This window comes from Gorilla gorilla, chromosome 2 (assembly GCF_029281585.2).
Source record: "Gorilla gorilla gorilla isolate KB3781 chromosome 2, NHGRI_mGorGor1-v2.1_pri, whole genome shotgun sequence".
NCBI lineage: Eukaryota > Metazoa > Chordata > Mammalia > Primates > Hominidae > Gorilla > Gorilla gorilla.
Window position 1 is genome coordinate 133678252 of NC_086017.1, and position 25112 is coordinate 133703363.

General features: G+C 37.0%; 1 protein-coding gene across 1 annotated transcript in view; it reads left to right on the top strand.

Annotated features, from left to right (window-relative positions):
* SLC49A4 (solute carrier family 49 member 4) overlaps positions 1-25112 on the top strand; it is a 96952-nt gene that overhangs the window by 36979 nt on the left and 34861 nt on the right. Inside the window, exons 4-6 of the mRNA XM_004036182.4 lie at positions 1207-1336; positions 13351-13459; positions 24242-24309. Coding sequence (XP_004036230.1) covers positions 1207-1336; positions 13351-13459; positions 24242-24309 — 307 coding nt within the window. The remainder of the gene's footprint in view (positions 1-1206; positions 1337-13350; positions 13460-24241; positions 24310-25112) is intronic.

Genomic DNA, 25112 nt, shown 5'->3' on the forward strand with positions numbered 1-25112 from the left:
ATAGCCCTAGAATTAAAATTATCCAACTGAAAGGACCTCTAGAAATCACTAAATTCAATCCGTTTATTGGCCTAGAAAGATTAAGGGATTTGTTCAAATTACAAGCTAATTAATGGCATAGACAGGTCTATATTCCAAGTTTCCTGACTTTTCTACTAGGGCTGTGCTTTTCTACAAAATTGGACACAGTTATCAAAAGCTGGAACTTCCAAGTGCCAGAATTATAGAGGGAAAGATTGGGATGCTAGAACCTTCCCTTCTATAATGGGGACAAATTAAGATTGTTTGGGTATTCATTTTACTTCTGATTGTTTAATACTCTACATTAGCTAGTCTTGTGTTTAAATTCTATTCTCTGTCTCTTGGTCTCTTATTTTTGGATGCTTTCTTGTTCAAATTTTCCATACAGTCTGTAAATTGGGTCTGTCTTATACAATGCATCAGACTATCCTATTATGAATCAAACAAACCTCCTATCCTGTTATTTCTTACCAGTTTTTTTTTCTGAGTGCCACACTTATTAGACAATCATCCTAGACCTGTTTCACAATCTCTTTTATAGTAAGGTACTGTTGGCTTTTAATGTTTTCTCCATAAGACAACATTTGTTTACGTCCTCAGTCTTTTTATCTGTGTGCCATAGTATCAGCATATACATCATTGTTAGTATAACCTCTTACCAGTTACTTGTTGAAATTTATATTTTTATATATTCAATTTTGTTTTTACTAGACTGAGCAATCTTGGCTAGATACTGTATTTTGCTTATCTCTATACGTCTCAGACTCAGTTGATACTTAGTAAATATTTGTTAGATAAATAAATACCTGAGAGGCCGGGCATGGTGGCCCACACCTGTAATTCCAGCATTTTGGGAGACTGAGGCAGGAGAATGGCTTGAACATCACTTGAGCTCAGGAGTTCGAGACCAGCCTGGACAACATGGTGAGACCCTATCTCTACAAAAATAAAAAATAAAAATTAGCCTGGTATGGTGGCATGCATCTGTGGTCCCAGCTACTTGGGAGGCTGAGGCAGGAGGATCACTTGAGCCCAGGAGGTCAAGTCTGTAGTGAGCCATGTTCATGTCACTGCATTCCAGCCTGGGTGACGGAGTGAGACCCTGTTTCAAAAAACAAATAAATACTTGAAGTCTTCAACTTTTTGTGTTTCCTGGTTAACATTTTACCTATTTTTTTCTTTCAGAATTTGGAGTTGTCTGCTTAATATTTTCTGCAACACTAGCTTATTTCCCACCCCGACCTCCTCTTCCTCCCAGTGTTGCTGCAGCTAGCCAGCGTCTGAGTTATCGGAGAAGCGTTTGTAGATTATTAAGGTAAATATACTGAGAGTCACTGGATGGCTTTGACTGACACCTTCAAGGTAACTTCAGATTTTTAAAAAATAATTTAAGATAGTAATTTTTCAGCAACCTATTAATTAGGTTGTAAGTAATTGATAAAATACTAATTGAATATTTTAGATTTCCTACCAGAAATCTATCTTGAAAAATCACCAAAAACAAAAACTTCTATAATTTTTGCCTTCTCTACATATCACCTATACTATTATTTGCTTAATGTTTTAAAAATCAAATATTTTATTTTTCTTAAATAATTTTCTTTTTTAAAGAATCCCATATCATACAATAGTGTCTGTGAAATCATGAATTCTATGTGTTATACTTTTCCTAATATGCACATTATTTTAATTTATTATGTATTTGTTAAGGCATATTAAAATAAGCAGGTGGTAGTCAATACAAAGTGAATAAAATAAATAATATTATTCACATATCACCTGAAATCATTTTCTTTACCAGCAGTAGGATCATACTTTAAGAAACCAAATATATTATTTAATTTTATTGGTATAACTTTAGTTAGATTAAACTCTACTCTTGAAGGCTCAAATGCCCAGTACTGAATTTAATTCTTGGGATATATAAAACACCACTATTGATTATGATTTGCAGTTGGACCACTAGACTTCGTCATTTGAAATTTTTTCACAGGTAGTTGTTATGAGTTTTTATTGATTCTTCAACAACTCTCTCTAAATTGGTTCTTTCTTTTCTTGGGTTCCTCTCCCCAGATGGTAAGTTTCTTGTGGTCAAGAAGTAGTATCTATGTCTTTACATCTGCTGCAGTAATACTGTCCAGTAGGAATAAAATGCAAGCCACATAAGTAATCTTACATTTTCTGATAGTCTTCAATAAATTTTTAAAAATCAAAATCATATCAAGTATCTTCTGTGACCACAGTGGAATAAGACTAGAAATCAACTCCAAAAGGAACCCTCAAAACTGTACAAACACACGGAAATTCAACAATCTGCTCCTGAATGATTTTTGGGTTAACAATGAAATCAAGATGAAAATTAAATTCTTTAACATGAACCGTAATAGTAATGTAAGTTATTAAAACTTCTGGGATACAGCAAAAGCAGCGCTAAGAGGAAAGTTTATAGCACTAAATGCCTATATCAAAAAGTCTGAAAGATTACAAATTGACAACCTAATGTCACACCTCAAGAAACTAGAGAAACAATAACAAACCAAAACCAAAGCTAGCACAAAAAAAGAAAAAACAAAGATCAGAGCAGAACTAAATAAAATTGAAACAAAAAATACAAAAGATCCATAAAACAAAAAGTTGGCTATTTGAAAAGATAAACAAAATTGATACCCCATTAGCTAGATTAACCAAGAAAAGAAGATTCAGTTAAGCTCAATTAAAAATGAAAATGGAGACGTTACAGTCAATACCACAGAAATACAAAAGATCATTCAAGACTACTATGAACACCTCTATGGACACAAACTAGAAAATCTAGGGGAAATGGATAAACTTCTGGAAACATACAACCCTCCTAGATTAAATCAGGAAGAAATAGAAACCCTGAACAGACCAATAATGAGCCGTGAGATTGATTCAGTAACTTAAAAATTGCCAACCAAGAAAAGGTCATGGTCAGATTGGCCAGATGGATTCACAGTTGAATTCTACCAGACTTTCAAAGAAGAATTTATACCAATCGTACTGAAACTATTCCAAAAGATTGAGAAAGCAGGAATCCTCCCTAACTCATTTTATGAAGCCATCACCCTGATACCAAAACCAGAGTGAGAAAGAGGGACTCCTCCCTAACTCATTCTGTGAAGCCAGTGTCACCTTGATACCGAAACCGGAAAAAGACATAACAAAAAAGAAAACTACAGGCCAATAGCCTTGATGATCATAGATACAAAAATCCTTAATAAAAACACTAGCTTACTGAATCCAGCAGCACATCAGAAAGATAATACACCATGATCAAGTGGGTTTCATACCAGAGATTGTTTAAAATATGCAAGTCAAATGTGATATATCACATAAACAGAATTAACAACGAAAACAGTATGATCATAATAGATGCAGAAAAAACATTCAGTAGCATCTCTTTATGATAAAAAAAAAACCCTCAACAAACTAGGCATAGAAGGGACATACTGCAAAATAAAAGCTGTGTATGACAAACCCACAGCCAACATCATACTGAATGGGAAAACTTGAAAGTATTTCCCCTGAGAACTGGAACAAGACAAGGATGCCCACATTCACCACTTCAGTTCGAAAGTGCTAGGAAGTCCTAGCCAGAACAGTCAGGCAACTGAAAGAAATAAAGGGCATCCAAATTGGAAAAAGAGGAAATCAAATGATCACTGTTTGCCAATGATATGATCATATACCTAAAAAACCCTAAAGACTCTTCCAAAAGACTCCTAGATTTGATAAATGAATTCAGTAAACTCTCAGGTTACAAAATCAGTGTACACAAATCAGTAGCACTGCTCTACACCAACAACAAGAAAGGCGAGAATCAAATGAATAACTCAGTCCTCTTTACAATAGCTGCAAAAAAATTAAAATACCTAGGAATATTCTTAACCAAGAAGGTGAAATATCTCTACAATAACTACAAAACACTGCTGAAAGAAATCATAGATGCCCATTCAGTATGATATTGGCTGTGGGTTTGTTATAGATAGCTCTTACTATTTTGAGATACGTTCCATCAATACCTAATTTATTGAGAGTTTTTAGCATGAAGGGTTGTTGAATTTTGTCAAAGGCCTTTTCTGCATCTATTGAGATAATCATGTGGTTTTTGTCTTTGGTTCTGTTTATATGCTGGATTACATTTATTGATTTGCATATGTTGAACCAGTGTTGCATCCCAGGGATGAAGCCCACTTGATCATGGTGGATAAGCTTTTTGATGTGCTGCTGGATTTGGTTTGCCAGTATTTTATTGAGGATTTTTGCATCAATGTTCATCAAGGATATTGGTCTAAAATTCTCTTTTTTGGTTGTGTCTCTGCCAGGTTTTGGTATCAGGATGATGCTGGCCTCATGAAATGAGTTAGGGAGGATTCCCTCTTTTTCTATTGATTGGAATAGTTTCAGAAGGAATGGTACCAGCTCCTCTTTGAACCTCTGGTAGAATTCGGCTGTGAATCCATCTGGTCCTGGGAGCATTCCCTTTGAAAATGGGCACGAGACAGGGATGCCCTCTCTCACCACTCCTATTCAACATAGTGTTGGAAGTTCTGGCCAGGGCAATCAGGCAGGAGAAGGAAATAAAGGGTATTCAATTAGGAAAAGAGGAAGTCAAGTTGTGCCTGTTTGCAGATGACATGATCGTATATCTAGAAAACCCCATCGTCTCAGCCCAAAATCTCCTCAAGCTGATAAGGAACTTCAGCAAAGTCTCAGGATACAAAATTAATGTACAAAAATCACAAGTATTCTTATACACCAATAACAGACAAACAGAGCCAAATCATGAGTGAACTCCCATTCACAATTGCTTCAAAGAGAATAAAATACCTAGGAATCCAACTTACAAGGGATGTGAAGGACCTCTTCAAGGAGAACTACAAACCACTGCTCAATGAAACAAGAGAGGATACAAATAAATGGAAGAACATTCCATGCTCATGGGTTGGAAGAATCAATATCGTGAAAATGGCCATGCTGCCCAAGGTAATTTATAGATTCAATGCCATCCCCATCAAGCTACCAATGACTTTCTTCACAGACTTGGAAAAAACTACTTTAAAGTTCATATGGAACCAAAAAAGAGCCCGCATTGCCCAGTCAATTCTAAGCCAAAAGAACAAAGCTGGAGGCATCATGCGACCTGACTTCAAACTATGCTACAAGGCTACAGTAACCAAAACAGCATGGTACTGGTACCAAAACAGAGATATAGACCAATGGAACAGAACAGAGCCCTCAGAAATAATGCCGCATATCTACAACTATCTGATCTTTGACAAACCTGAGAAAAACAAGCAATGGGGAAAGGATTCCCTATTTAATAAATGGTGCTGGGAAAACTGGCTAGCCATATGTAGAAAGCTGAAACTGGATCCCTTCCTTACACCTTATAGAAAAATTAATTCAAGATGGATTAAAGACTTACATGTTAGACCTAAAACCATAAAAACCCTAGAAGAAAACCTAGGCAATACCATTCAGGACATAGGCATGGTCAAGGACTTCATGTCTGAAACACCAAAAGCAATGGCAACAAAAGCCAAAATTGACAAATGGGATCTAATTAAACTAAAGAGATTCTGCACAGCAAAAGAAACTACCATCAGAGTGAACAGGCAACCTGCAGAATGGGAGACAATTTTTGCAACCTACTCATCCGACAAAGGGCTAATATCCAGAATCTACAATGAACTCAAACAAATTTACAAGAAAAAAACAAACAACCCCATCAAAAAGTGGGCGAAGGATATGAACAGACACTTCTCAAAAGAAGACATTAATGCAGCCAAAAAACACATGAAAAAATGCTCATCATCACTGGCCATCAGAGAAATGCAAATCAAAACCACAATGAGATACCATCTCACACCAGTTAGAATGGCAATCATTAAAAAGTCAGGAAACAACAGGTGCTGGAGAGGATGTGGAGAAATAGGAAAACTTTTACACTGTTGGTGGGACTGTAAACTAGTTCAACCATTGTGGAAGTCAGTGTGGTGATTCCTCGGGGATCTAGAACTAGAAATACCATTTGACCCAGCCATCCCATTACTGGGTATATACCCAGAGGATTAAAAATCATGCTGCTATAAAGACATGCACACGTATGTTTATGGTGGCACTATTCACAATAGCAAAGACTTGGAACCAACCTAAATGTCCAACAACGATAGACTGGATTAAGAAAATGTGGCACATATACACCATGGAATACTATGCAGCCATTAAAAAATGATGAGTTCATGTCCTTTGTAGGGACATGGATGAAGCTAAGCTGGAAACCATCATTCTCAGCAAACTGTCGCAAGGTCAAAAAACCAAACACCACATGTTCTCACTCATAGGTGGGAATTGAACAGTGAGAACACATGGACACAAGAAGGGGAACATCACACACCAGGGACTGTTGTGGGGTGGGGGGGAGGGGTGAAGGATAGCATTAGGAGATACACCTAATGCTAAATGATGAGTTACTGGGTGCAGCACACCAACATGGCACATGTATACATATGTAACAAACCTGCAGATTGTGCACTTGTACCCTAAAACTTAAAGTATAATAATAATAAAATAAAATAAAATAAAAAGAAATCATAGATGACACAAAAAAATGGAAACACATTCCATGTTCATGGATTGGAAGAATCAATATTGTGAAAATGACCATACTGCCCAAAGCAATCTACAAATTCAGTCAGTTACTATCAAAATAGCAACATCATTTTTCATAGAATTAGAAAAAAAAATCCTAAAATTCATATGTAACCAAAAAAGAGTCCAAATAGCCAAAGCAATCCTAAGCAAAAGGAACAAATCTGGAGGCATCACATTACCTGACTTCAAATTATACTACAAGGGTATAGTTACTAAAACAGCATGGTACTGGTATAAAAGTAGTCAATGGAACAGTCCAATGGAACAGAATAGAGAAATCAGAAATGAAGCCAAATACATACAACCAACTAATCTTCAACAAAGCATACAAAAACATAAATTGGAGAAAGGACACCCTATTTAATAAATAGTTCTGGGAAAACTGGCAAGCCACAAGTAGAAGAATGAAACTGGATCCCTATCTCTCACCTTATACAAAAATAAACTCAAGATGGATCAAAGACTTAAATATAAGATCTGAAACCATAAAAATTCTAGAAGATAATGTTGGAGAAACACTTCTGGACATTGGCCTAGGCAAAGAATTCATGACTAATACCCCAAAAGCAAATGCAACAAAAACAAAAATAAATAAATGGGACCTAATTAAACAAAAAGTTTCTGTACAGCAAACGAAGTAATCATCAGAGTAAACAAACAGCCCACAGAATGGGCGAAAATATTTGCAAACTCTGTATCTGACAGGAGACTAATATCTAGAATCTACAAGGAACTCAAACAGATCAGCAAGAAAAAAAAAAAATCTCATCAAAAAGTGGGCAAATGTCATGACCAGGAGACATTTCTCAGAAGAAGACATACAAACACTAACAAACATAGGAAAAAATGCTCAACATCACTAATCATCAGGGAAATGCACATTAAAACCACAATTAGATACCACCTTACCCCTGCAAGAATAGCCATTATTAAAAAGTCAAAAAACAATAGATGTTGACATGGATGTGGTGAAAAGGGAATGCTTATACACTGCTGGTAGGAATGTGAGTTAGTACCACCTCTATGCAAAACAGTATGGAGATTCCTTAAAGAACTAAAAGGAGATCTACCATTCAACCCAGCAATCCCACTACTGGTGTCTACCCAAAGGAGAAAAGTCTTTATATGAAAAAGACGTATGCACATGCACATACATGTTTATACCAGCACAATTTGCAATTCCAAAGATATGGAACCAACCTAAGTGCCCATTGACCAATGAGTAGGAAAGGAAAATGAGTATATATACACGATAGAATACTACTCAGCCGTAAAAAAGAACAAAATAATGCTTTTTACATCAACTTGTAGGGAGCTGGAAGCCATTATTCTAAGTGAAGTAACTCAGGAATGGAAAATCAAACACTGTATGTTCTGACTTAGAAGTGGGAACTAAGCTATGGGTAGGCAAAGACAGAGTGGTATAGTGGACTTTGGAGACTCAGAATGGAGAGGATGGCGGAGAGTGAAGGGTAACAAACTCCATATTGGGTACACTGTACACTACTCAGGTGGCAGGTGCACCAAAATCTCAGACTTCACCGCTATCCAGTTCATCCTTGTAACCAAAAATCATTTGTACCCCAAAAGCTATTGAAATTTTTAAAAATTTGTTTTAATTTTTTGTATATTTGAGATAAAAATCTTTGAAAATTTTTAATAATCTTATTTTAACAGGAAAAATAAGTAAAATTAATTAGAAATAAGTAAAATTAATAAGTAAAATTAGTTTTAAGAAATGAGTAAAATCAATTTTAGTAGCATATTGTTTAACCAAGCATATCTAAAACATTATTTTAACATGTAATCAATATTAAAACTTATTAATGAGATATGTTATTCATATAACATCTTTGATATTCAGTGGATATTTTGCACTTAAAGCACATGTCAATTTGGACATTAAATTTTTACTGGAAATACTTGATTTCCAGTAGAATTAAGTGGAATATTTCAGATATCACTAAATTTACAGTTGAAAAAGTATGCATTGAGCAATGTCTCTTGTATTGCACTGTTTATCCTAAGTTAAAAATAAATAATTAGTTTCTGAAATTTTGAATCAACAGATATTTGCTATCGTTAGAAAGGATCTTACATTCTATAGGCCATTGTTTGGGGCTTAACTGCAGATCTAACACTTCTGTAGAATACTATTTTTATTCTTTTCCTCGTAATTTTTAACAAATTTCCATAGCTAAAAACAATTCCTTTACCATCTCTTGATCTAAAATGCTTTTCTTTTTGTACAAGGATCCAAACAGTTTTATAGCTGGCCAAATTATAAGTTCAGATCTGTTAAAAATCATTTAAGTGTTCGTTGGACATTTAATTCTGATTTCAGGCAACTAATTTTCTTGATTCTTTTTTGATCTGAAAAGAAACGTCTATAAAATTGACCATGTGTTTGCTAAAATGTCTTTTAATATTATTCACTTAATTATTCTAAACTTTTTTTCCACAGCAGACATTTTATTTTGCTCTGCTGTAGCAAATTGTAATTGCTGTTCATTGTGAAGTTTGCAACATGCCGTCTTCTATTTTGGTCTCTTCTTTCTACAGGAAATATTCAAATACACAAATTACAATGTCACATGTCACATCAGTGTGTAGAAAAAAATAATTAGAACTGAATCCATTCATTGACGCCAATATCAGTGATGGATTATAATACTAGAGACAACACATGCCCCAGCGTGCACACTATAATAATATCTTAGTGTTGCAGCTGCTAAAGTAAAATGTATTCCTACCAAACAGAGTTACGTTTAATGGAAAAGTAACTTTCACTGCTTCTGCTTCAAATTTAGATTTAAATTAGTTAAAATGAAATAAAATTAAAAACTCAGTTCCTTGGTTGCACCAGCCACATTTCAAATGCTATGTGATATTGTTTTTCAAACTTTGGTTTACAGCCAACTAATTCAGTGAGGTGACAGCCATTTTCCTTAAGCAAAATAGAATGGAATAAAATAGAATAGAAAATATTATTTCATCACATGTAATAAGGATACCTTCTTTTAGACTTTTGTTTCAGTATATATGTTGCATATAGGTAGGTCACAAAGTAAAAATAAATTTCTTACTCTGGGTACAGTAAAAAGTTTTTGAAAATCACTTCTCTATAGCACGTAGTACATTGCCTTTCACATAATAGGTAAAAAAAAATGTTAGGTTGAATTGTGATTAGTGGCACACATTTGTAAGATGACAGTTTAAAATGATCGTTTTTTAAAAACAATGCCACTTAAGTAAATTTTTTTCCATGCAAACCTAGCTGCAGATGTTAGATAGCAATAGAGAAAGGTAGAGAGGTAGATTGGGATCATATTATGACATACTAATAATTTTGGACTATTCTTTAGGAAATGAGTCACTGAAGGATTTTAAGCCAAGAAGTTATGTACAAGATTGCAGATGTTAGATAGCAATAGAGAAGGGTAGAGAGGTAGATTGGGGTCATATTATGACATACTAATAATTTTGGACTATTCTGTAGGAAATCATGAGTCACCGAAGGATTTTAAGCCAAGAAGTTATGTACAGGATTGTTCTGACAAGGAAAAACAGTTAACTTAAAATTGTCCCCCCAACCCCTTTGACTTGTGTTTACTTCTAATTACCCTAGAGTCAAACTCTTCATTCTGTTTAAACCGTAAAGTGTAAGATCTTCCTTCTCTATAAAGAGTCCTTTTCACCAGTACCTAACATTCCTTTGTCTTTTATTGCTTACTCTGCATGAATGCCAGCTTCTACCTTTGGGCTCTCCAGGGGAGTTCTGTGGGCCTGCCATGCCCCATTCCCTTCCTACCAGTGTAATTACCCCCAGTCTCTCTTAGAATTCCTGAAATCATTGCTTTCTGAGTTAATCAGATTATTTGCCAGTACGTAAACACATTTACTCATCTATTTTTTTGTCGTTTATATTTCCTTCTCCCATTTCCCTCCCCCAACCCAGGCCACCTCTCAGATGCCTTTAATGTGTATCTCTTTGTCTCTGTGCTTTTGCAGTATGTGTACTGTTTTGTATGCATCTATGTTTAATTCATCTAAATTATGCCATATTGTGGATATTATTCTGTTTGACATTTTTCACTAAGCACTACATGGTTTTTTTTTTTAACTTTTTATTTGGGAATGTTACAATAATATACAAAGGTAGAATAGTATAACCCCTATAAGTCGGTATCAACAATTGTCAGTGAGTTTACAACCAGTCTCGTTTTATCTTTGTACCACCCACTTCCCACCTTCCTGCATCATGAAACAAATCCCAGATGACAACTCCATTTCATCCAGAAATATTTCAATATGTGCAATATATGTCAAAAATAGACTCTTTTTAACATATAGTGCCGTTATTTTAACTAAAAACTTTTAAATAATAATTTGCTAATATCAAATCAGTGTTTAAATTTTCAATTATCTCATAAACATTTAACAGTTTGTTTGAACAGTTTCCACATTAGGGCCACACATTGCAATTGGTCCAAAGTGCCTTAGAATCTATAGGTTTCCTTAACATGGCTCTTTGTTTCTTATAATTTAATTGTTGAGGAGCCAGCACTTTTATTCCCAACATCTGGATTTTGTTGATTTCCTCATTGTATAGTTTGACATGTTCCCCTCTCCTTTATGGTTCCTGTAAAGTATGTTGTGATTCAGGTTTTATTTTTGCTTTTGTTTTTGTTTTACAAGACCGCTTCGTAAGTGATGCTGCTTCCTTTCATCAGGAGGCATATAATATCTGGACAACTCTCATTTTGTGATGTTAGCACTCTGTTTCAAGATGCACCCCTGCTGCTGTGTGTACACCTAGTTCTTTGTACTCCATGGTATTAATCTATCACATTTCATCTACTCATTCTCATTGTGTACCCAGATTGCCTCCAATTTATTGTTACCGTAAACACTACTGCAGTGACATCCTCATGCACGTCACCATAGACCTGAAAATTTCTCTGGAAAACGGACCGTGTAACATGATTGCTAGGTCATAAAATAGTCTAAGCTTAATTTGTCAAGTACTGCCAGATTGTAGTGATGTGATCATAGCACACAGTAACCACCTGCCTCAGCCTCCCAATTAACTGGGATTACAGGTGCACAACACTATACCTGGCTAATTTTTATATATTTTTATAGAGGTGAGGTCTCACTATCTTGCCCAGGCTGATCTTGAACTCCTGGCCTCAAGTGATTTTCCTACCTTGGTCTCCCAAAGTGCTGAGATTACAGGCATGAGCCACCATACCTGGCCAGAGCTTTTTTTAAACTACCTACTCATTTGATGAAATAATATTGGTTATCTGTATAATAAACATTGAGAATTTTAAACAATATGAACAAAATATTATTCTTATAAAAAATTTCAAGAAGCGAGCCAGGTGCAATGTCTCACGCCTGTAATCCCAGCACTTTGGGAGGCCGAGGTGGGTGGATCATCTGAGGTCAGGAGTTCAAGGCCAGCCTGGCCAACATGGCGAAACCCTGTCTCTACTAAAAATACAAAAATTAGCTGGGTGTGCTGGCAGGTGCCTGTAATTCCAGCTCTTTGGGAGGCTGAGGCAGGAGAAGCACTTGAACCCGGGAGGCGGAGGTTGCAGTGAGCCGAGATCACACCATTGCACTCCAGCCTGGGCTACAAGAGTGGAACTCCATCTTCAAAAAAAAAAATTTCAAGAAGCTTGAATTTATTAATTGACAGATTTTTTATTTTATAAAGCTTGCCACTTTGAGCTTCTTGAAGAATATACATATATACATGTACATACACATATTGTATATATATGTGTATATGTAGTTATTCATATGTGTATATGTGTGTATATATACATATATATTTTTTAACTTTTAGGCTCAGGGTACGTGTGCAGATTTGTTACATGGGTAAATTCCATGTCATGGGGGTTTGGTGTACAGATTATTTTGTCACCCAGATAATAAGCATAGTATCCAATAGGTAGTTTTTCTGTCCTCACCCTCCTCCCACCCTGCACCCTCAAGTTGGTCCCAGTGTCTGTTTTTCCCTTCTTTGTGTCCATATGTACTTGATGTTTAGCTCCCACTGATAAGTGAGAACATGTGGTATTTGCTTTTCTGTTCCTGTGTTAGTTTTCTTAGGATAATGGCCTCCTGCTCCATCCGTGTTGCTGCAAAGGTTGTGATCTTGTTCTTTTTTATGTCTGTGGAGTATTCCATGGTGTATTTGTACCACATTTTCTTTATCCAGTCTACCATTTATGGCCATTTAGGTTGATTCCACATCTTTGCTATTGTGAATAGTGCTGCAGTGAATACACTCGTGCATGTGTTTTTATAGTAGAGTGATTTATATTCCTTTGGGTATATACCCAATAATGGATTGCTGGGTCAAATGGTAATTCTCTTTTAAGTTCTTTTAGAAATTGCCAAACTGCCTTCCATGGTGGCTGAACCAATTTACACTTCAACCAGCAGTGTATATGCGTTTCCTTTTCTCTGCTACCTTTCCAGCACTTTTTTTTTTTTTTTTTTTGAGTTTCTAATGCCATTCTGCAGATACTTTCTGATTCTGGTGTTCCAGTTTCCAAATGACATACATTTTTCATGACTAAGTTTATTCTAGATTTTTAATTTGTTACAATGTTTCCTTTTATTTCTCATTCACAGCAATTTTCGATTTTTGATGATTGCTTTAGCATATGCCATACCACTTGGTGTATTTGCTGGCTGGTCTGGAGTTCTGGACTTAATTTTAACACCAGCGCATGTCAGCCAAGTAAGTATTTTATTTCTTTATATGTTGTAGGTATTTTCGTTCATTTAATTTATAAATACTGGTTACGTGTTCTTGGTTTTAGCTTCAAGGACTGGGTAAAACATCGTCCTATACCATTGTTGCAAAAGCAAGATCTTTATGGAATAGGTAAAAAATAATGTTGATTTTCCTCCTTGATTTTGACAATAGTTGTGAATTTCACATTTCTGTGGGCATTATTAATGATACTACTGGTTTTTTTAAAAAGGAAGGAAATCTTAGTTTTGTTGACTCCATTCTTTATCCTTGCTTCATACCTTATAAAGAAGATTAAGATCCCATCATCAAATATATAGCTATTTCTTCATCTAGTTTCTGACTTTCTCTCTGGGCTCCAAATAAGGGTATTTCATTTCTTTAAAAATAAACATTTTGGCCGGGCGCGGTGGCTCACGCCTGTAATCCCAGCACTTTGGGAGGCCGAGGCGGGCGGATCACGAGGTCAGGAGATCAAGACCATCCTGGCTAACACGGTGAAACCCCGTCTCTACTAAAAATACAAAAAATTAGCCGGGCGTGGTAGTGGGCGCCTGTAGTCCCAGCTACTCGGGAGGCTGAGGCAGGAGAATGGCGTGAACCCGGGAGGTGGAGCTTGCAGTGAGCCGAGATCGTGCCACTGCACTCCAGCCTGGGCGACAAAGCAAGACTCCGTCTCAAAAATAAAATAAAATAAAATAAAATAAAATAAAATAAAATAAAATAAAATAAACATTTCACCTATAAGCTTGATGTCATGCATTCCTTCTCTTTGCTTCCAGATAGCATGGTAGAAAGGAGGAGAGAGAAATTTGGAGAGGTAAATAGAAGAAAACACACTGCTGTGATATTCTATTGTATGAGTAAAAAAAAAAAAATTGTCTATTCTGCTTTTGGTGAACATTTGGATTGGATTGTTAACCAGTTTTGACAGCCACAAACAATGCTGTATTAACACTCTCTTACATGTCTCTATGCATCTCTATACACATTTCTACTGGATACATATCTAGGAATGGAACTGCTGCGTATAGTATATGCTACTTTGGTAGATGATGCCAAACTTCTCCAAAGTGGTGGTATCCATGTGTAATCCTACCAGCAAAAATTTCTCATCATCCCACATCATTTGCCACTTGTGTGATAATATTAGTCTTTTTCACTTTAGACATGCTGATAGCTGTGCAGTTGTATGCCATCATAGTGACTTCTGTGGTGTCTTTTCAGTGTGAATTGGATATTTTGAATATCTTTTTCTTGTGACATACTAGTTTGAGTCTCTTGCCCACTGTTGGGCTGCCTTTTTCTTACCGATACGTAAAGAAGAGAGCTGTGCAGAAGAGGGCTCCCCAGAGGACTTTGGGGGACTCCAGTAATCTTTGGCTGAGAAATGGGCTGCACTTATAAAGGGCAAAACTACTGGAGGCTTAATAGAGAGAGTGGTATGGGTTGAAAGCAGAACAAAGATAGAAGACGTCAAGATTGTCTTGGAGTTCTGGCCCAGCCAGAATGGTAACACCTCATTCACACTTGTTAACCAGAATAGCCAAACTGTAGAATCAAGGACCATGCCCTAGGTAGAGGAAGCCTTACTCTAGTGTAGACCCATTATAAACAAAGACAAAAATCTGAAGAGGAGAGAGTTTGGAGATCTATCCTTATAAAGCACAAAATGAGGCCTACACATGCTCAAGGTGATCAACTAGTAATTGAACTGCCTACTAGAACAAAAGTCAACCGTCTTAGAAAAGATAAAAGAATCTAGAATCTCTTTATTGTGTCATCAACAACATACAGTATACAATTTTTTTTTTTTTTTTTGATGGAGTCTCACTCTGTCGCCCAGGCTGGAGTGCCGTGGCGCGATCTCAGCTCACTGCAAGCTCTGACTCCCGGGTTCACGCCATTCTTCTGCCTCAGCCTCCCGAGTAGCTGGGACTGCAGGTGCCTCCCACACCCGGCTAATTTTTTTGTATTTTTAGTAGAGACGGGGTTTCACCATGTTAGCCAGGATGGGCTCAATCTCCTGACCTCGTGATCCGCCCACCTAAGCCTCCCAAAGTGCTGGGATTACAGGCGTGAGCCACCATGCCCGGCCCAGTATACAATTAAAAAAAAAGTGCATTAAACATGTAAAGAAACAGGAAAGTATGACCCCTATTTGGCTGGGTGCGGTGGTCTCTAATATAGATACATAAAATTAAAAAAATTAAAAAAGCAATCATTAGAAACCAACTCTTAGATACTCTAGATGTTGGATTTAGCAGACTGAGGCTATAATGCAGAAAAGAGAAAGATAAATCTTTGCTTGCTCCAAGTTCATAAATATGTTATCTTGTACAACTGTGTCATCCTGTATAGTAGCTACTAGCCACATTCAAAATAAACTTCAACTTAATTGATATTTAAACCAATTGAAATGAAATAAAAGTAAAAAATCACTTCCTTAGTTGCAGTAGCACTTTTCAAGTGCGGGATAGCCACATGAGACTAGCAGCTACCATGTTGCACGGTGTAGATAGAGAGCATTTCTATCATGAAAGAAAGTTCTGTTGGACAGTGCTGTTCTAGAGCTCTGTTCTTTTACCTGTCACATTTACCTAGAATTTAAACCTAGAATTGATTTTGTATTTATTATAAGATAGGTTTTAAGTTTCTTTTTTCCCCATAGATATTTGTTAACCTAATATCAGTGTTTGAAAAGATCATTTTTTTTCTTCACTGCCCTCTATTCATCTTTGTTGTAAGCAAGTCACCTTATATACACGGGTGTATTTCTAGACTTTATTCCTTTAGTCTGTTTGTCTGTCCCTGCACCAATACCAAATTGTGTTATATATACTAGTGTTATAAATAAGTACTAGTTTTGATATTTAGTAAATGTCTCCCTTTATTAGGATTTATTAGGATTTCTGTTAGAGTTTTTATATTTACAGATCATTTTCAAAATTAACTCCTTTATAATATTTGAGTTTTCTGAACCATGATCATTATATTTCTCCTCATTTACTTAGGTCCCAATGTCTCTGAATGATGCTTTATAATTTTCAGCAAAGATACCTTCTATGTGTTTGTTAGCTTTATTCTCAGGTATTTGATACTTTTTGAAGCTGAGCAGCTTTTAAAATTTTTATTTTATTTTTCTTATTTTTAAAATTGATATGTAATTGTACATATTTGGGGGGGATATATAATATTTTGATACCTGTGCACAGTGTATAATGATCAAATTGGTAAGAGTGCTATCCACCTCAAACATTTATTTTTTCTTTGTGTTGGGAACTTACAACTCTTCTAGCTATTTTGAAATATACAATAAGCTGTTGTTAACTGTAATTTCCCTACTGTACTATCAAGTACTAGAACTCACTCTTTCTATCTAACTGTATTTTTGTACCCCTTAACCAACTTCTCTTCATCCTCCCACCCTTCTTCACCAGCAGCTGGTAACTATCATTCTACATTCTGCTTCCCTGAAATCCACCTTTTTAGTTCCCACATATGAGTGAGAACGTGCAATATTTGTCTTTCTATACCTGGCTTATTTCACTTAACATGATTTCACTTAACATCCATGTTGCTGCAAATAACAGGATTTCATTCTTTTTTGTGACTGAATAATATTCCATTGTGTATATATCCGATATTTTCTTGATGCATTCATCTGTTGATGACACTTAAGTTGTTTCCAAACCTTGGCTATTGTGCTGCAATAAACATGGGAGTGCAGATTTCTTTTTTATATACTGATTTTATATACTGATTTTTATATACTGATTTCCTTTCTACTGGGTATATACCCAGAAATGGGATTGCTACATCATATGGTAGTTCTATTTTTCGTTTTCTACGGAACCTCTGTACCGTTTTCCATAATGGCTATACTTCTTTAATTTCCACCAGCAGTGTCCAAGCACTCCCCCTTCTCTGTATCCTTGTCAGCATTTGTTACTTTTTGTCTTTTTGGTGATAGCTATCCTAACTGGGGTGAGATGCTATTCATTGTAGTTTTGATGTACATTTCCCTGATTGTTAGTGATGTTGAACATTTCTTTTTGTATATTTGTTGGCCATTATATGTCTTCTTTTGAGAAATGTCTATTCAGGTCTTTTGCTCATTTTTTAATTGGATTGGTGTTTTTGCTGTTGAGTTGCTTGGGTTCCTTATAGATAGACAGTGGTTCTTAATCCCTTGTTGGATGCATAGTTCGTGAATATTTCTCCCATTCTGTAAGTTGTCTCTTCCCTCTGTTGTTTCCTTTGCTGTTCAGAAGCCATTTAGCTTTATGTAATCCCATTTGTCTGATTTTGCTTTTGTTGCCTGTGTTTTTGAGGCTGTACTCAAAAAATCTGTGTCCAGACCAGTGTCCTGTAGTGTTCCCCCAATGTTTTCTTTTAGTAGTTTCATAGTTTCAAGATTTACATTGAACCCTTTTCCCTTTTAGAAAAAAAAAAAAGTGCAGCTCACTGCCAGCACTCATTTAATTTTATATAAACATGCTCTTTGATGCTGAAGCAAATCTGACTGACTTTCAATATGAAAATATAAAAACTGTTCTTGGAGTTATTTCTAAATAGAACTAACATCAGAATCATCTGAATCATCAGAATCGTCTATTTCAGAAAAATCGGATCCGTCAAATAAATCTCTAGCCAACGACTGTTTGAGAACGATGTTAATATCACACGTAGGAATGCTCGTTTTTCTAGGATTTGACATTTTCAGCAGTTGAGAATTACTATATTTTGTAAATGGAAATACCACTACTAAAAACAGAATGCTATAAGTAGAATGATGTCTTTTGTCGCCAAAGTTGATATACTAAGAGTGATGTGAAAATAGTCATAAAAGCAAGATAGTTAATGGCAAAGATATCTTGGGGTAAATGCTGCAGCTGCAAAAGCACCTCTGGCGAGTGTTCTCAGGGCAAACAGGAAAAGGATTAAATCTTTAATCCATTTTGAGTTGATTTTTTTTTTTTTTGAGACAGCATCTTGATCTGTTGCCCAGGCTGGAGTACAGTGGCAGAAGCATGGCTCACTGGAGCCTCAACTTCTTGGGTTTAAACGATCCTCCCACCTCAGCCACCCAAGTAGCTAGGGCTACAGGTGCACACCACCATGCCCAGCTAATTTTTTCAAGTTTTATAGAGATGAAGTCTCTATGTTTCCCAGGCTGGTCTGGAACTCCTGAGCTCAAACAATCCTTACACTTTGGCCTCCCAAAGTGTGGGCCATGTCGGGCCATCTTTGTGTTTTAATTGGAGTATTTAGTGCATTTATATTTAATACAATTACTGACAAGTTTGGGTTTAGACCTGCCATCTTACTATTGGTCTTTATTTTGTTCAGCCCTGTCTATTCTTTTTGTCATCTTTCCTACCTTCTGGATTAAGTATTTTTTATTACTTTAATTTCCCCCCACTCTATTAGCTTGGCAGTTATAGACTCTTTTACTATTTAATGATTACCCTAAAAAGTACAGAATGCACACTTGACTTATCAAATTAGAATTTTACCTTTTCTAGGATAATCTAAGGTTTTTAGAACCCTTTAACTTCATTTAACCCTCTCCCATCTTTCAGGCTATTACTGTCATATATTTTAACTGCACAAGACATTATTGTTTACACAGTTGATATTCATTGACTCGAATTTATCTTCATGTTTACTCATTTTGTTATTTCTTTATCTTCAGTCTTCAAATCTGTAGTCATTTTTCTTCTATCTAAAGAGCACCCATTAGTGTTTTTGTTTGTTTATTGTACAGGTCTGTGGGTGACAAATTCTTTAGTTTGGTGTTTGCATTTTATTTTTTTGTTGTTTTGGTCTAAAAATGTCTTCATTTTATCTTCATTTTTAGAGTTTTTCTGTTGTTGGACATAGAATTATTGGTTGACAGTCATTTTCTTTTGGTTCTTTGAAAAAAAAGATCCATTTTCTTCTGGCTTCCATTGTTTTAATTGAGAAGTTAGCTCTCAAATTTAAAAGCTGGCTGCTTTTAAGATTATCTGTATATCATTGGTTTCAGCAGTTTTGCTTTGGTATGATATAACTAGGTGGCTTTTTTTCTAAATTTATTCTACTTGAGGTTTACACAACTTATTGAATGTCGTCTTGTTAGCTTGATGTCTCTCATTAATTTCTGAAAATTTCTAGTCAGTGTCTCTTCAAAACTTGTGCTCTGTTTTCTCTAATTTCTTTTGGGTATTCTAACTGTATACATTATACCTTTACACTGTATTCTCTGTGTCCTTTTGCCTTTCTTTTCTTCTCCCACCCACTTTTTTTTGTTATGACATATTCTTTTTCCTTTCTATGCTTCAGACTGGATATTTTAGCTATCTTTTCTTCCAACTCACTATTTCAGTTTTCAACTGTGTCAAATATGCTATTAAATTCATCTATGAGTTACTTTAAATTTTATAAAGTTTATCTTTGATTCTTTTTTTTTTTTTTTTGAGATGGAGTCTTGCCCTGTCACCCAGGCTAGAGTGCAGTGGCGTGATCAGCTCACTGCAACCTCTGCCTCCTGGGTTCAAGCAGTCCTCCTGCCTCAGCCTCCCCAGTAGCTGGGACTACAGGCACATACAACCATACCCAGCTCATTTGTGTGTATTTTTAGTAGAGACGGGGGTTTGCCATGTTAGCCAGGCTGGTCTCAAACTCCTGACCTCAGGTGATTTGCCTGCTTAGGCTTCCCAAAGTGCTGGGATTAACGGCATGAGCCACCACGCCTGGCCTGTCTTTGGTTCTTTTTTATAGTTGACAGATTTCAGTAGAAATGCTTGATCTTATTTTTTCTCTATTAAAAATAGTTATTTCAAATTTGTATCTCATAATTCCATTATCTTGATCCCTTGTAGGTCTATTTATATGTTTCATATTTGGTAATTTTAAAAAATCTCTTTATGCATTCAGTTATTTTTGATTGAGTGCTAGACATAGTACATGAAAAGCTGTGGAGATAATTTATCAAGATGATATTGTTTTCCTTCAGAGAGAATTTATATTTTTTCTGGCAGAAGTCTGGGAATCACCTTAATCTAGTTTCAGAGCTTGAGATCATTTAAAGCTGGGCTTTAGTCCCTCAGGAGGCTGTTCCATTTCTAGTTCCTCCTACTCTTAGGTACAGCCCTTCAGAGTGCCCAGTTAAAACCCAGGGTTTTTACAAAGCCACCCCACAGCAGGCCCTAAACTCATATTTTTTCTTCTAGGTCAGTGAGGCTGTCAATAACTTCTCAGTCTCTTAGCCACCTTGTCTGAAATTAGCAGACAACCCTAAAGGAAAATTGTCTCCAAATACCGTGCTTATCTCTTCAGATTATCTTCCCATCCTAGATCATGGTTTCAGAATTCTGGATTATTTTCTTGGCTCTCTGATGGCTTCAGATAAAATTTTCCCCAGATTTTCTAGTTCTCAACCAGAATACTAATCTAAATTACCTAGTTACGTGCCTTAGTCTGTTCAGACTTCCACAACAAAATACTTTAGACTGGGTAATTTATAAATCATAGAAATTTATTTCTCACAGTTCTGGAGGCTAGAAAGTCCAAGATCAAGGTTCCAACTCATTTATATCTGGTGAGGGCTCACTCTCTGCTGCCAAGATGGCACCTTCTTGCTGCATTCTCATGTGGCAAAGGGGCAAGGCAGCTCCCTTCAACCTCTTTTATAAGGGCACTCATCCCTTAATTACTTCCTAAAGGCCCCCACCTCTTAATATGATCACTTTAGGGATTAAGTTCCAACACGTGAATTTGTGGGGGACACCAACATTCAGACCATAGCAGCACCTTTACTATAAGAAAGCCTTCCTTTAGTTTTCTCACCTGTTTTTCTGGATGGCAGGTATTCCAAGTATGCTCAGTTCTGTTAAGGAAAAGTGTAGCACCCATTTAAATGATACTGATTTTGACTGGGTATGGTGGCTCACACCTGTTATCCCAGCACTTTGGGAGGGTGAGGCAGGTGGATCACTTGAGCTCAGGAATTTGAGACTAGCCTGGGCAACATGGCAAAATCCTGTCTCCACCAAAAATACAAAAAATTAGCTGGGCGCGGTAGCACACGCCTGTAATCCCAGCTACTTGGGAGTCTGAGATGAGAGGATCACTTGAGCCCAGGAGGCGGAGGCTGCAGTGAGCCAAGATTGCACCACTATACTCCGGCCTGGGTGACAGAGTAAGGCCCCATGTCACTCACACAAAAAATGATATTGATTTGGCAGATCTGTGCTTCATGTTGTAAACCCTAAGAAGTCCTTCCAAGTATCTTTTCTTGGTACAAACTCTGAGAGAGATAGAGACCCTGAATCATATCAGTTATTAAATAAAGTAGAATTTAAAATTAAATGAAAGCAATTTTTTAAATTTTTAAATTAAGTATTGGGTAGAATTGTATTAACTAGGGCAAATGTCATGAACAAAGCAAGTAGAAAAGTACTAAATGTTCTGAAAGTACCAGCATCAGTACAGCCAGATATGCAGTGGTCCTTAACCTAGAGCATGACCCCACTCACCTAGAGGATAGAAGGAAGTGTTTGTGGGAGCCTAGTGGGCATTGGATTATAGATACCAGATGTGCTGCAATGAGAGGAGTGGTCCTACAGAACAGAGAATTCTCTTGCCTCAAATGCCAATAGTATGAAAAACTATAGAGAGATAATTTAAGCTTCAGGATGTTATCTTTCTCCTGAGAGCCTTCATGTTTGCTTCTGGCAGCAAACACCAATAGAGCAAAAGACTCATATAAAGTTACTGTATTGCTTAGAGTAGGCTATGCTCCTGGGAGAAGTAGACCTCCAAAATTCTGAGACTTAAGAAAAATTTATTTGTCATTCACATTGCAATCTGGGACAGCGTGTGTAATCTAGGACAGTTGTCCAGTTTGGACAGCTCTTTTCCTCACACTGATTTAAGAGACCGAGGCTGCTTCCACTTGTATTCTCTTCTGTCCCCTAGGACCTTGTCATTATATGCATGGGTGCAGCTGGGCAGCTACATCCAGATTGCAGCTGGGCAGCTACATCCAGATTGCAGCTGGCGGGAAGGGAGAGAAAGCATGGAGGAGGCATACACCTTCTTCCAAGTTCTAACCTGGAGGTGGCACACTTCACTTATGCTCACTTCCATTAATAAGAACTGACACATGGTCACCTGTTCCAGCTAGGAACTGGGACCTGTCATCTAGCTAAGTACCCAGGTAGAAGAAGAAATCGTTTGGTGGACAGCTGGCAATCCCTGTCACAAGTGTAATGAAAAATATGACTCAAAGGCTGGGCGCGGTGGCTCACGCCTGTAATCCCAGCACTTTGGGAGGCCGAGGTGGGCGGATCACGAGGTCAGGAGATCAAGACCATCCTGGCTAACACGGTGAAACCCAGTCTCTACTAAAAAAATACAAAAAATTAGCCGGGCATGGTGGCGGGCGCCTGTAGTCCCAGCTACTCAGGAGGCTGAGGCAGGAGAATGGTGTGAACCCGGGAGGCGGAGCTTACAGTGAGCCGAGATCGTGCCACTGCACTCCAGCCTGGGCGACAGAGCAAGACTCTGTCTCAAAAAAAAAAAAAAAAGAAAAAGAAAAATATGACTCAAAAAACAACAAAAGGTAGAAGCTAGTTTGGGCAATGCTCAAGTGCCAGGTCAAGTTTGGACTTTGTCCTGCAACCTCAAAACCAGTAACTATTTCTGAGCAGGGACACGGAATGCTTAGGATAATTATTCTGGCAACAGTGAGCAAAATAGATTGCGAAGACCATTTAAGAAGCTCTTACAGGGGTCAAGAAGTAAGAAGATAATAAAAGCAAGCATGGTGGTCGTGGGAAGGAGAAAGAGGAACCAGTATTATTAGAGACATGAAATTTCGTTCATAACAACTAACATGCATTGAGCACTTTACATTTATTAACTTATTTAACCCTCAGAAAAACTTTATTATCCCCATTCCACTAATGCAGGAACTGAGACCTAGAGTATGAGTTGGGACAGAAGCCAAGTCATAATAAGAGTTAAAGATACAGGAGTGATGAGGAATGTAGGCAGCATTCGTAGATTGCTGTGAAAAAATGTGGCCACACAAGCAGGAAAGAGACAAGATAGATGGAGAAGCCTCATCAGTTAGTAATAATAATAACAGCTAATGTTTATTGAGCACTTCCTATGTCCTGGCCGCTGATCTGGGTACTGTACACAAATTATCTCATTTAATCCATTTTACAGGTAAAAAGACATAATTTGCTCAGAGTCACACAGTTAGTAAATGACAGGGCTGGAAATGTTTTCTCAAGAGGGGAACAAGCTATACATTTGAAACCCAGCTCAACTTCTTTTTCTCTGTCTACGCTCTTGCTCAGCCCCACATTTCTCCCTGCCTTCCACCTCCTGATACATTTTTAGTTGTTGCCCCATGTTTTAGCATCTAATTATTACCTAGCAGTTTCCTATGTTGGTTATATTTAAACTTTTTCAGGCTGTGACTATCTTCCATCCTTTTCTTATTTTAAGAGTTCCTAGTCCAATATTAGGCATGTAGTACATACTTGAAAATATTTATTTGATGACATTGATTATTTTGTTTTCAATATTCCAATAAACAGTTAATCAAGGACATATTTTCTTAGATGTTTGTATACATTAGTTACACATGAATTCTTTTATTTCATCCATTTAGCTACTAACATATTGATTATAGAGGACTTTTTTTCATTCCTTTTATATTGCAGTATGATCGTCTTGTATTAAATGTGTCTGCTTCTTTCTTAACAGGTAGATGCTGGCTGGATTGGATTTTGGTCCATAGTTGGAGGCTGTGTTGTTGGAATAGCTATGGCAAGGTGAGAATATTTTGTTAAACTTGTGAGTGGACAGAGCGGGGGGAAAAAGCCTAAAGATAAATAGGCTCCCCTAAGTAAACATTACAATTCAGGGAAAAGTAAAACAAGCAAAGGTCAGAAAGGGGTACTTGTTCAGACTACAAGAAAATTCACATGCGTTATATAGAATTGCTGCTAACAGGCCGGGCATGGTGGCTCACGCCTATAATCCTGGCACTTTGGGAGGCTGAGGCAGGCGGATTACCTGAGGTCAGGAGTTCAAGACCAGCCTGGCCAACACGGCAAAACCCTGTCTCTACTAAAAACACTAAATTACCTGGGTGTGGTGATGAGCACCTGTAGTCCCAGCTACCAGGGAGGCTGAGGCAGGATAATTGCTTGAACCCCGGGAGGCAGAGGTTGCAGTGAGCCGTGATTGCACCACTGCTCTCCAGCCTGGGCAATAGAGTGAGACTCCATCTCAAAAAAAAAAAAAAAAAAAAGAATTTGCTGCTGTAAGAAAGTTTCTCTGGAGTAGTCCCTTCCTCAAGTGTTTTTTTCTGGAGACTGGAAATGTATTTCCAGTGTAGTTAAGGTGCCTCTTTCCATATTATTGGAGAACAACATCTACAAATGGAGACCAAAAAAGGTAATATAATAATAAAGACAAATTAATAGCCGTGGAGACTAAAAGGGTTGAGAAGAAATCATTTGTAAAAGTGTCAATAGAACTTTCCATGAACAGGCAGTGTCCTGATGAGCAGACGTTATTTATTTATGGTCTTTTTTGGCTGGTATTTTCCTATGGTTATCCCTTTTTGATG